This window comes from Mus caroli, unplaced genomic scaffold (assembly GCF_978045245.1).
Source record: "Mus caroli unplaced genomic scaffold, Mus_caroli_1 scaffold_2, whole genome shotgun sequence".
NCBI classification, from domain to species: Eukaryota; Metazoa; Chordata; class Mammalia; order Rodentia; family Muridae; genus Mus; species Mus caroli.
In genome coordinates this window covers 140,129,499-140,143,717 of record NW_028227257.1, presented here as the reverse complement: position 1 = coordinate 140,143,717, position 14,219 = coordinate 140,129,499, and the positions used below count along the sequence as shown (strand labels likewise).

At 34.8% G+C, this 14,219-nt stretch overlaps 1 protein-coding gene across 3 annotated transcripts in view; it reads right to left on the bottom strand.

Annotated features, from left to right (window-relative positions):
* The window catches only part of Lrp1b (LDL receptor related protein 1B), a 2,026,300-nt gene that overhangs the window by 166,161 nt on the left and 1,845,920 nt on the right, over positions 1-14,219 (bottom strand). For all 3 annotated transcript variants that reach the window (XM_021181392.3, XM_029472167.2, XM_029472172.2), the window contains exon 67: positions 1,143-1,259. In XM_021181392.3, the coding sequence (XP_021037051.1) occupies positions 1,143-1,259 (117 nt within the window). The remainder of the gene's footprint in view (positions 1-1,142; positions 1,260-14,219) is intronic.

The following is a 14,219-nucleotide window of genomic DNA, read 5'->3' as shown; positions in this document are numbered from 1 at the left end:
ATCTGATTTTTATTTCAGTCACTGAATATACCTAAGATCCTTCTGTATAAATGTGGTTTTAAGTGCTGTTTTAATGAATCTAAATCCCTAATAAGTCCATGCAATTTTCTCTACATTTAAAAACTCTGATCCACTGAGATTATATATGTAAAGTAATATCTACAGGTGATCCCACATTCAGATGTTTTAAATGATTGGATTGTCAGGCATAATTCCCACTCCTCCAAAAAGTTATTCGAAACATTGGTACATGTTTTTCAGGCTGAATATCCAAGAGTTTCTCTGAGGTTTTCACCCTACCAACTATAAGCCTTCCTTCAAAGAAAGTATTATTATGTAAATCATGGCATTGTCTCCTGTGAATGAATGCTATTAATCCAATGTAATGAAGAGGAGATATTATTGTTATCCATCTGCTTCAAATCCTTTTAGAAAGGAACAAAATATAAATATTTAATGAATGTAATTTGCTTTTTATTTTAACTATGTTAATAATAACTTTTGCTTATATATAAAAGCATTGGTAAGAATTTTGCTGAGAAAACAATATGTCAGGCACTCTGCCTCAGTTCTAAAATATGATTATTGGATAATTATTGGTATTAAAATTATTGCATAAATGTTCAGCAAGCAGATGCCACCAGTGTTATACTATTTTCTGAGAAAAGCATCCTGCATGCATATGGTGTTCACTATTCCAGAGAGGATAAATGATAACTCACTGGAAGATGCTCTTGAATGAATTTGTAGTGTAAAAGGATTGAGGCAGAAATGGAATGAATAGCATCCATTAAACTTGATATGTGTTGTGCTGTCTGCACATCAGTCAGCTCATTGTACGAACTTGCATCAAGGGCTTTCTTCATTGCATACTAATGGGCTGCATTAAACCTCATGATACTCTCCTACCAATTCTTAGAGCTGAAAGAAAATAACTCCCGGGGTAAGCACTCCAGTCATTTTATCCTTTAAGAGTCAGGTCAATTTATTCTGAATATTCTGTCCAAATGTGAATATATGTATAAAAATGAGAGCTTCAGGACAGAGAGGTCCAAATTTCACCTTAACTGAAATAAAAATTGCCATCCTGCTTATTGGCCGGGCTGACAGGCTTACAAGGTCATTAGGCAATATTCACTTACTACAGTTGTCTTCGTCAGAATTATCACTGCAGTCATTCTGGTTATCACATCGCCAGTGATCTGGAATACAGTTGTTGTTCTTACACTGGAACTCATGAGGTCCACAAGTCTTTTTATCTATAATGAAAGGACCCAGGTTTATGTGTTTGGCTTCCATTAAGACACCCTTACAATGGTCTAACTACAACGTCAATGCATAGCATAGCATATCATCACATCTCATCAACTTTAATTCAGTTACTGACAGAGAAGCATACCAAGGGGAAAACGAGCTTGAGTGCTGAGACCACTTGACCTTTTGCACTTGTTCCACATTACAATTGGATAATCAGAAATCAATTAAACCAACAAGTGATGTCTATACCATTCTGTCAGGAAAAATAATGTCAACATTGTTCCAAACTCTACTTTTCTTTCTGATACCCACTCTGCTTCTATGTAATGTAGCAAAATAAATCATTATTAATAAAACTGAGGAGTTACTCGATCCTGTTTCAAAATAACCTTATAAGCATAATCAGTTTATAATTATATACTATCCATCAATGTGTATATAACCTGCCTGTTGTTAGCTGCATGTAATTGGTCAGTCCTGGCTATGATCCACTCATAAAATTATTGTATGGTGGATATAGTCTTTCCAAACAGCTTAGGATGAGAAACATTTTATGTTTCTGATATGTTTAGATTTTTATACCTGTATAAGCATAATGATTTATCTCTTATATTGCTCTCAAAGGGTAAACTCAAATAATTTTATTTTTCACACACATACATAAGAAAAATAATATAATATAAAAGTAAAAGTATTATATATTATATGCAAAAATAGTTTTTATATAGCTGTGACCTGAATCTGCTATGTGAAGTCAGTTGTGAAATTTTCTTCCCATGGTATCAAAGTCATGATCATAATTTTGTACACACTGAACCATTTCAGACTTTAGACCCCCAAATTTGGGATGCTCAAACTATATTAATGACTTCTGGTATGTGTACAAAGCTAGAATTTTTGCAAGATGCCATCCTACACAAACATTCAAACAATTCCCTGTAGTCTAAGGAGAAAGATTATCAAGACTGTGACTGCACATACATAAAACCAACAGAAACTTGCTCAAGTTTAAGACTCTAATGAACTTATGATACCTTTGACTGGCATGGCAAATGCTATAACAAAGTCTATGTTTACTCTTGATTTAGTACTTTATTTATGTTGAGTTCAAATTCATATGAAAGACATAAGTCATAGAAACATAAATTTCAATGAGAGCTTATACAGTTCTCACATGTGGTATCTACATATCCAATGTGTAAGCCAGTGGCTTTAAAATTTCACTGCTCTTTGTAAAAGCTCATGAAGTTGTGTTCTAATGATGGTTATAATTGAACAGTGCCTTTTCCTTGTACTGGAAAATAAACTCAGATATTCATGAACAATTATAAACTGAGAGCCCAGCTAAGGACGTGTTTTTCTTTCACGATACATGTAGATCAACTCCTCAAACTTTGTTAAATTAGGTATAGAATGGGTTCTTGGAGAGGTTAACATACTGAAAGCTTGGGTCTCAGATGCTCCTGAATTTAAAGGGTATATTTTGTGCCTGGCTACTTCCATGTCTGGGTATATGAACAGCAGGAGGTGAACCACCTGCTGACTCCTTTACCATCTTCCTTTATGCTTTTACCACCAATTGGCCTAGACACAATGGGGCCAGATACGGATTTTTTTTTCCCTTTCTCTTGTTATTAGTGTCTGATATTTGTTACACTCATGAGAAGCTGAGTTGTAGAGCCACACCTGAGATTGACAAGAAAGCTTATGTTTTCAGATTTCTAAAAGAAGTGAGCTAAAAGTGACAATATGTATTTGGTGAGGGTTGTTACTCTGCATTCTAAAAATGTACAACATAAACTTTAAAGTCCAATTGGTAATAAAAAGGCAAGTGATTTAGGCACAATTTAGAAAATTAAATAGTAAATATCTATTCTGAACTCAGCCCCGCTCCTGGCTAAGCATTTCAATAAAACCAAACACTCTCTATTCTCATAATATCCTAATGAAGGATTATTGCTTTTAATTAAGAAAAGGAGAAACATAAGCATCAGAAAGTGAAAGTAATCTCCCCAGTCTTACAAAGAAGTGCAACAGCAAAACAGGACTTTATATTCAGCTAGTGCTCCTGAAACAGTTTACAGAAGGAATTTTTATGCTAGAATTTAAATGCAATTTTTTCTGAAAAAAAAAAAAAAAAGACAGGAAATTACTGTCCTACTGTCCGTACTTCCATCCTATACTTCCTGCCTGGGTCGTGTGATTGCTCAGAAGCTAAATTGTGCCAGCAGCAGTAGCTGTGCTTAGTGGTTTATATTGTTTCCCTACTTTATTATTTAAAGACTGACTTCCAGAATTTTAATATAGTATTCTATACACATTTAGTCAATAATGAAATATGCTAACACTACTGGGATATAATTAATGACTGAAAATGAACCTTGGTAATAAACAATTTACATAATTATTTTTATTGACAATTAAAATTCCTCTAGAATATGGATCTCTGTATAAACATTATTTTTATTTATTCTTTAACATACCTTGTTTAATTAATTTAGATCATGTTTTTAAAGTGAATGTATATATTGAAGAAGATCAGAATGAGACAAAAATTAGCACTGTGACCTAAAATTATGTTAGCAGCTCCAGGCATGGAAAAATAAATATAAATAAGGTATAAGGTTAGCTTAATTCTAGTTTGAATTAGTGATTTTCGAGTTTTCTCAAAATCAATTTAAATCTAGATTTATATTATGGTATTAGCATTATTGTTTGAAATTAATTTAAAATATAGATCTCAGTGGAATTTCCACTGAAGCCATACAGAAATGGTATTGGAGAAACTTTAGTTGGTATTTATATTAGAACATGTAGATTTAATTTCAAATATTTGAACTTCAGCTATGACAAGTATGAAAACCATATAATGGCAAATAATGTACCCTTGTGAAACTATTTAAAAAATCCCATGATTGTATGTACTATAGTACATATATCACAAGACATAACAGATATACTACTTGTATTTCTTATTAGTGTGATGAAACCTCTTATAAATCAACTTGGATAGTTAATGAAGGGTTTATTTTGCATACCTTATGAGGGTACAATCCATGATAGGGAATATGGAGTGGCATAGGCATGAGGCATCTGGTCAATGTATATATATTTATATATATATATATATATATATATATATATATATATATATATATCACAAACACACACACACAGAGAAGTAGAAGGCAGAAAGCAATGGATGCTTGTGTTCAGTTTACCTTATCCTTTGTATGCAACCCAGAATCTCAGATCATGGAATTACAATATCCATATCAAAGGCGTGTTTTTAAACTTCCATTAAGCCACTCTAGGAAATCACACACAGACAAGTGCAAAAGCTTGTATCCTAAGAAATCCTTGATCTTTTCATGTTGATTATAAATATTAACCAACACAATCAGCTCAGGACAAGGAAGATCAAGACAAGACTCTTTGCCAGAACATAACTCTAATGGCCTGTATTCAAGTTCCGAGTAAAGGCTTGCTCTCGGCAGTCTCATGCATTAGGCTTCGAGTGTTCCCATTTCTTTCAGTTTTCTGTTCCTCTAAACTCTGAAGCGAGGGGGCACTAAATTCTGCTCAGAGAATTTTAGGAAACCTCACGACCACAGCTGCAAAACTTTCCAAATGCATTCCTCAAAGAAGTTCCAGAAACATACACTACAAGTTGATCACAGTAATACCCTTCACTTCCTGGTTTCTTTTCTATGTATTGTTTACTTTTCTTCCTTGTCAAAGATTCTGACAATATACTTCAAGTAAAAAAAATGGAAAGTATATTTTGGGTTCACAGTCCATCATGGCAAGAAAGACATTCTGTAGGAGGACACAGCAGCTCATTACATTGCATCCATTATCTCGAATCAAATAGAGGAATACTGGTGTTCAGCTTGCTTTCTCTTCCTTTATTCAGTTCAGGGCCCAAGTCCCTGAAGTGTGACATTCACACTTATGAGGGACCAAAAATAATATTACAAACCCCATTTTGCTCTTAGACTCCATTTTATGATTATCTTGCCCTTAGAATACACTTGACTACTAGAAAAACCCCAATTTGTTCCAAGAATCATGTCACACTGGCAACAAACCACAGTTGCCTGAAACAGACAACCACTCCACTACTTTCAACAAGTCAGTTCTTAAGGGAAGTGTCTAATGTCTCAAATTGGATTAATTAAGTTAGCAACCATTGTTCATACCAAGCTGAAATCACTACTAGCCAATAAAAATGTACCAAGCAAATGTCAAACCTATTGCATAACTGCCAAGTAGGAAATTCCCTTACCTTGATACAACCATGATAAAAAGACAAGGCTTATACCAGTTCAGTACATTCCATATCATCCACTGAGTTGGAATGTGTTGTAAGGTCTAAGGTTGAGCTTACATAAAGTCTCTTTTTATGATGGGATCCACATAAAATCAGTATTTAGTAAATAGAGTTTGATGATTCTATCAAGCAAACCTTGAGCAATATATATATATATATATATATATATATATATATATGTGTGTGTGTGTGTGTGTGTGTGTCTGTGTGTGTGTGAGTGTGTGTGTGTGTACACACACATACACTTCACACTACAGTACTTCACACTAACATCAATTCTCACTATGTAAAGTGTTTCATCATTAATTAGAAGACTTCAGTTGTAGTGGTACAATAATTCTTCCCACACTGTGGCATCAGGAAGATGGCAGAAATATTATAGAATTTAAAACTTCTTGAAAGTTTTCCTATAAACTGAGAGGTACTGCTACAAATAAAGTCATTCCAGAAAGGTAGAGTAAGGAATTCTCAGGCAGACAACAATGTGTTTGCACTCTATATGGCATTATGTTTGCATATACACACTTCTGAAAAGAGATAAAAGAAATCAGTGACTACACAGTGATGCCTCTGGGAGCAAAAACTGGAGGATTGTCTGGGCAACAGTGAAAGAGAAATTTAAGTATCTCTTGGACCAAAGGAATCCATGGAGCATGGAAGAGCTGAATGGATATAGGAATGTAATAGAAAAAGAGATACATCCACATATACCATATACTTATATGTGTATGAAAGCTCCTCAGAAGGGAAATTACAAAAGATTGCTGAAAGAAACTGAATGATTTCTAAGAAATATAGATGCACTCTACCCAGTGATTTCAAACCTCAGTTATATTGACCATTTCTCTTACTTTATATAGAATTGATTCCTCAAGTATCACCACTCTATGGTTATTTTTGAGGCTACATATATAATTCAGATATCTTTAAAATATCATTGATGTAGAGTAATTATATAATACTGAAAAAGCAGGAGAATGTGCAATATATGATTAAAAGAACTGTTAATAAAGGGAAGATAATTAAAGGGATATAATATTAAGTGAATGATTCCAGAATTATAATACTTAAGCTCAGTAAGTTTCCAATAACAATTCCCATTCAATTTAATAGGAAGAAGAAATCCTTAATAACTTTTATTAAAATTACAAACATACTTCAATTAAACCTTAATGCATACCTAAATTATATTTAAGTGATACCAAGTTTATAAAATTATATGGAATATAAAAAGCACTTTTATTGCCTTTGGTAAACAGGAGTTACAGAGACAGACCTCAAAAAATAGTAACAGTATAAGGTGTAGAAAATTAGGTTGAAGAATATTTTTATGTCTGTAGGAAACAAGCTAGAGTCATTGTGGAAGGAAGAATCCTAAATGAGAACGTAACCGCAAACACTGGCCTGTGGGCAAACCCATAGTACATTTTTTGATTGATGACTTTTAATGTGTTATTAGTTGAAATAGATTTACGTCACTCTATCTGATAACTTTTCTTCCTCCAGATGCTTCCAGCTAGCCTATCCTGAATCCCTCCAGTGACCTTTATTGTAATGTTAACTTCTTTTCCATATATATACATACAAAATTACCTATACATATATATAAATGTATGTTCCTTTATATGCACATATACACATAATTTATAATCTCCTAGGCACATACATATAAAATTATGAGTATATATATATATATATATATATATATGTGTGTGTGTGTGTGTGTGTGTGTGTGTGTACATGTACAAATATATGTATATAAGTGGGTATGTCTTAAATAAAGTTAGAAACTTGTACTGATGATGCGTTCAATAAAAGCCAAAAACTAACAAAAGTTCTAGTACCAGGCATCAAAAACCTCCTTTCTAATGGTTAATCAAAGTTGCCCAGTTGACTCACAAAACAATATAGATTATTGTTGCTTCTCAGAGGTTGTCAATGAGCCTCTATTGCTGAAGACTGTAAACTTTGGACACAAAACTCATATGAACTGACAACATCATTTCTGGAATCTAGTTTCCATGCTTCCAGAAAAAAAAACTACACAAACTACTAAGAAAAGGAAAGAATTAAACAGTTCTACCATAACTACAGCATATATGAACCACAACAATTGCAACATGGCAAGATATGCAAAAAGGTGCAATAAGAGACACTCACAATTTGATTGCAACCAACACTTTGTCTAATTGGACTTAAGGCCCATTCAACACGAGAGAAATCATGCCTGGTACTAGAAAACTAGGCAACTTCGCTTAGCTAGTGAAGTCATGGATCTTAGATAAGAATCTACAGCTACCACTTTGTTAGACCCCCCATAATTCCTTATTATATTTTAAGACTTATCTTTATAGCCAAAGATAAGTATAGCTACCACCCTGTTTTCCAGCAAATGAAGATTATCACAGAAAACTACAATTGATTGATGATGGATGTGGTTGGGCCAAGTTCATTGTGGGAAGTGACACAACAGGTTTGGTAGTTCTGGGTGCTATAAGAAGGTGGGCTGAGAAAGCCATGGAGAGCAAGCTGCTAATGACTGCGCCTTATGCTTCAGAACATATGATTTCCTAGGACAACAGAAAAGTTGTAAGATAAAAGAAACCCTCCATTTCCAAGAAACCCTAGTTAAGACATTAACTGATATCATAAGTGGAGTAATGTGACAGACCTGATCCTGTGTTTGGAGGGGGATTGTGGTAGTATCTGAACTTTGGCTAGGAAAATCTACTGAGTTCTCAGAGCTCAGTGGGCTGTTGTGTGGATGTATTGGAGATAAGAATGCTGAATCACTGCAGGCTTGGCATTTAACTCTTCAAAAGGAAGTTTGAGAGTCCCTAAAAGACTTTATTACGGTTGTTTGTCTAATGAATTCAGAACCATTAATTGAAATATTTGCTTTGATGGAACAATTAATTTTCTCTTGGTCTTCTCCCTGCCCCCACTCTTCCCTGGCTCCTATATATAAATCTCTATACCCAGCCTCCAAGCCCACCCTCTGAGAAAAGCACTTCACTATCTCCCTATTGTCTGGGGCCCTATTCTTGTTTTTAAATAACCCTTTTTAAAGGAAAGAAACAGTAACTCCTGCTAATTTTCTCCTGGTGGAGCTGAGTAATAAGTGATCTTTGAGCACATTGTCTACATGAAATACTCTACTACAGCCTTTAAGATACTTGAACACTGAGAATGTTCAAGTTTCTGTTGTTTTTTTGTAGCTCTGAAAATTAATTTCATGTTAATCTCTCTCTCATCAACTGGGATAATAGTCTTCAATAAGCACTTATGTACACAATCTATTTTTTCAAGGGTAGTAGAAGGATGTATGGCTGTTCTAGAAGTTGAGAGTAATAATTCCAATTTTAGCTAATCCATCTTGGATCCATGGATTTATATTTTGCTTTTGACATTTATTTTTCTCTCTATTATTATGATAGTAACTAGGTGGGCTTACAAGTAAAATAAATGACAAATGGCATATTTTATTTTTATAAAGAGGTGAATCTGGAATGAGTCAGCTCTGGAGAAACTCTAATAATGACATTTTCTAAATAGCATGTCATTTCAATGTAATTGTCAGTGGGAACTTTTTAAATTTGCACTACCCATTTTTAGAAAGTGTCAAATTGAATTCTGTAATGCTACCATTCTGGAGAAGAATTTGTTATAATTTTTGTATTTAAATTTTGTATTGTAGTATTTTGCCTTGTGAACTGGTGGTAGGAGAAAATAAAGTAGTTATATTTTCATCTTTTGTCCTCGTATTTTGTCTACAAAATCCTTGCTACTCCACTCAACTTCCTCTGCTCAGAAATCTGTAGCCTAGACAAATTGTTCAGGAATAATTTACAAAGAGATTTGCATTTCTGAATCACAAAAGCAGAGGAATAGAATTTCCATAAAACAGAAGCATGGGTTCTTTATAGTCCTCTTGGAGCATCAGTTACAGATTCAGATAATAATATTCCAGGAATTCTATCTCTGTCCATTCAACTAGGTAACAGACAAATAAGTTTGCCTATATTTTTCCAAAACTTATTTTGTGTTCTTTTAAAACCACAGCAAATACATTTGAGGTAATTAAAAAGCGAGCCTATATTTTTAAATGATGAGTTGATTGCAGCTATATAGTGTGTTTACCTCTGAGAGTCAAAAGCACTGAATGAGTTCACACTTTCTGATGAACAGATTCTAATTGGAATCAGAAGGAAGCAGCAAAGGAGAGTAGAAGCAACTGAAAATGAAAAACTTGACTGGAATCTTTCCAATGTGTAGCATACTGGCAGAATATATGCATTAATGTTTTCTGACTAATTTGTATTCATCTACTCTAACTTGAAAAGAGTAAATATATACCACATTGAACTTACAGTCTGTCTTAAGTGTGAACTCATTATTACTGAGCAATAGTAACAAGGAAGACTTTGAATAAGCACCTAAATTTGATAGATGTAGATTTCAAGATCGTATTATTAGTCTATATCAGATTAGGGTGTATAGAAAGTAATGTTTATCTAGAAGTCTGTGAAAATGCATTCACTGAGTTATCCCTTTGTATCAATTGCCATACTATAGCTCTACTACACCCTAGTGGTCCATCTTGTATGCTAAAGTTTGGATATAAACTGTCCTCACTAGATTCATGTGTTAAAGACTTGCCTTTGGGCTCATTTTTCCAGTCATTGATGGGAAAATACTTAGTGAAGGATTCTATATAGGAATAATACATGTTGTGCTAATGCTAGTATGTTACTTTCTGTCAGAGAACAGGCTCTTGAAACAAAAGCATGGCTTAGAAAATTCATTTTGGTACCAGTCTTATTTGGTAGTGACCTACTTAAGGTCTCCATGTGAGAACACCTTTTATCTTTATATTTTAGTTTACTTAAGCAAGCAGAATACTGAATATCACAATGATATTTTAAGAATACAAATAAAGGCAGAGTGAAATCCACAAAGACAGTTATCAGTTATGGTATATGACAGTGTACGGCCTTGAGCTAGGTCTTAGACTACACCTAATCATAAGCCGTGTCTGGGAAGCCTTGCACTCCTCAGAGTACGCAGATTTTTTTTTTTTTTTTTTTTGGATTAACTTTGGTTGTAGTTGTTGTTGTTTGACTCCTTTAAGGTGAATGTGTTTTTAACTCTAATTTCAGTCTAAGACAGATATTTTGTTTGGTACACATAATAGAAAGAGCATAGGGATACTATCCTGAGATATTTTGGTTACCCCAAGTATAAAGATTATGATACTTGAAACCCCAAGTACTTAATTGTCTTTTGTATAGATGATGTGTGTTATGTTCTTTACCTATCTATAGACAAATACACAAAAACCTTCTGAAACTCCTCCAGAGTCCAGCATTGAAATCATTTTCAAGAACAATACTTCTCTTCCTTTCTCTGAAGCATCCGATTGGCATACTGAATAGTGTCCCTCCTCCTTTCTTCCCAAGTTATTTGAGTCAGTCTATGTTACTATGCCGCCTCCCAACTTTTCCCAGTAAGTCCATTTCCTCGTAAGTTGTTCAGTACTATAGTTTCTATAGATTTTCTTCCCTTCCCAGATTTATGGCCATTTAATTTTACTAACATTTTCTAGAATCATCTCTCCAACATACCACTTGTACTCACTTTTCTACAAGGTCAGTTGTAATTCTGGGGACAAAACTTAAGATCCTTTATTTAGCAAAAACACATTGTTGTCTACTATCATTAGCACAGGGTTATGAACTCTTAGGTGTATGACAACAATCAATACAAAAATGAAGCCTTGATCTCACTGAGACTCTATGCTAAAGGTCAAGTGAGATAGTAGCAAGAATTTTTTAAAAGTTCATTAGAAGAAAACCTGTTAAGAGAAATTAAGGGAAGATGTGAGAGTTGATATTCTGTAGATAAGAATACAAATAAAAATAATTGAAAACACAAAAATTGGGGAAGTGAGCTGGGCATAGTAAAACACTGAATTATGTTATTTTCTGAGTGGCATGGCATTGGAACATGAAGCAATATTTTTGAGGAACAATCAGAAGTAATAGTCATGGGAATGCTAGGGAAAAGAGGGTGATTAATTACAGATAGAAGACAAACTTAATAACTGAATGAAAGTCCATCCAGAGACTAGTGTCCCTCCCCACCTGGGGATCTATCCCATATACAGTCACCAAACCCAGACACTATTATGGATGCCAAGAAGTGCTTGCTGACAGGATCCTGATATAGCTGTCTCCTGAGAGGCTCTGCCAGAGCCTGTCAAATACAGAGGCGGATGCTGGGTCTCCAATGGAGGAGTTAGAGAAAGGAATGAAGGAGCTGAAGGGGTTTGTAACCCGATAGGAAGGACAACAATATCAACCAACTAGACTACCCAGAGCTCCCAGGGACTAAACCACCAACCAAAGAGTGGAGCAACCCATAGCTCCAGCTGCATATTTAGAAGAGAATGTTCTTGTAAGGCATCAATGGGAGGAGAGGCCCTTGGTCTTCTGATGGCTTTATGTCCCAGTGTAGGGCGAGGCGGGAGGCAAGAGCGGGTGGGTGGAGGAACACCCTCATAGAAGCAGGGGGAGGGGATAGGGGAATCCTGCAGGGGAAGCCAGGAAATGGGATAACATTGAAATATAAATAAAGAAAATATCTAACTAGAAAGAAAGAGAGAAAGAAAGGAAGGAGAGGGGAGGGGAGGGGAGGGGAGGGGAGGGGAGGGGAGGGGAGGGGAGGGGAGGGGAGGGGAGGGGAGGGGAGAGGAGAGGAGAGGAGAGGAGAGGAGAGGAGAGGAGAGGAGAGGAGAGGAGAGGAGAGGAGAGGAGAGGAGAGGAGAGGAGAGGAGAGGAGAGGAGAGGAGAGGAGAGGAGAGGAGAGGAGAGGAGAGAAACTGATTATTAGGGCAGTGGAGAGGGTTCCATGGAGTGTCTCTTATGCAAGCAAGAGATCCTAAATTCAGATATCTAGAATTCACATATAAAAGCCAAGCATGGCACCATGCCCCTGCAATCTGCCACTCAGGAGGCAAGGACAGACAAATCCCTGGAGCTCCCTGACTGGCCAATCTACATGAAACATAAGCCACGGGGTCACTGAGAGATCCTAACTCAAAACAGTAAGGTGGAGAGTGCTGGAGGAAGACAGCCAGTGTCAATTTATGAACTCCACATACACATGCACACCAAATGTACACACAAAAAAATTAGTTATATTACAACAGATTGTATGATATTATACATATATAATATATACACATAATACTCCAATAATTACTAAGGTCTTGTGAAATAAAATAAAATAAAATAAAATAAAATAAAATAAAATAAAATAATTGGAGGGAAAAGTCAGAAGGGACACCAGTGGAGGGCACCTGGCAGGTTTCAACAGAATTCTTAAATTCTCTGCTTGAACAGAATTAATATCTTACTTATATTCTTTGTCAAGAGTATTTATATGTAGACCTTTATTTTCCTAACAAGTGATTTTTGGATGCAACTTTACTTTAAGCCAAAATATTGAGATGCCGAAATAATTTGGAATTGTCAGGGTTATTTCGCCTGTGCAGTCATAGTTTCTTGACTCTCTTCTGAAGTTTATAAATCTAGAAGCCTGCACGTACTGATGAAATGAAGTAGGTGACAGTAAAGCAAATCAACCTTGGAAAACATAGTTTGAAGCTGTAAAACTAAAATGCATATATGATTTCCATTGACAGGAATCTAATGAAATCGTTAGTTTTATTTATTGATTACAGTTATTGAGTAGAAGTACCAAGCATTTCCAAAAGCTCAATCAAAATTATATTTCATTACAGCATTGCTATATTTGATTTTACCACAGTTAATATAGTGTGATTTTGTTATATTGAAACACACATAATACATAATATTTATTGGAATGTGTTATAGAACTTGCTTTACTATTTTAAATTTTATATTTGAGCCTTAAAAGATAATGTTTATTACATACTTTTGTGAGCTAAACATAAGTCAAACTTTGATTAGTGTAATTCAATAAGAAAAGCATACAGAACAGTACAATATGAATAGTGCAAGTCATGCTGTAGTGAATTACAGGTCCAAATGTCCTGAGCTCCTAAGCTCTGGGCCTTGCCCCATAGTACATGACTCTAGCACCTGTGCAATAGATTAGAGAACTTGTCAGTAGTTACCCTCTTCTGTATAATGCCTTAATCCTGTAGATTCTTCAATGGCAAAAATTATATGCATATAAAACTTGTGCCAAGGATAATTTGAAAAAATTATGGTTGACTTTATAATTAAATCTCAAATTTTAAACATCTCTATACTGGAAAATAATATTCCTGTACCAAGCACAATTTTTACTGGGAGATTCAGATGAACACTATGCTAAGGCCTCAATGAGAGATTTGTTATTTTATAACTATTTTTAAACTTTTTCCCTTAATTTGGCTTATTTTACACCTATATTAACACATTTTTTTAAAAAAGTTCCTCCCTCTCTCCTCTTTCACATTACCTATTTATCTGATTTTATCAATCAGCAAAGAATATGTCCCTTACTTGACTTAGAGTTCAGCTCTGTGCTACCTATCAATGGATGATCACATTAGCTTTTATCTTATTACCTCATTGACTGTCTCGTCAGCAAGGTATTG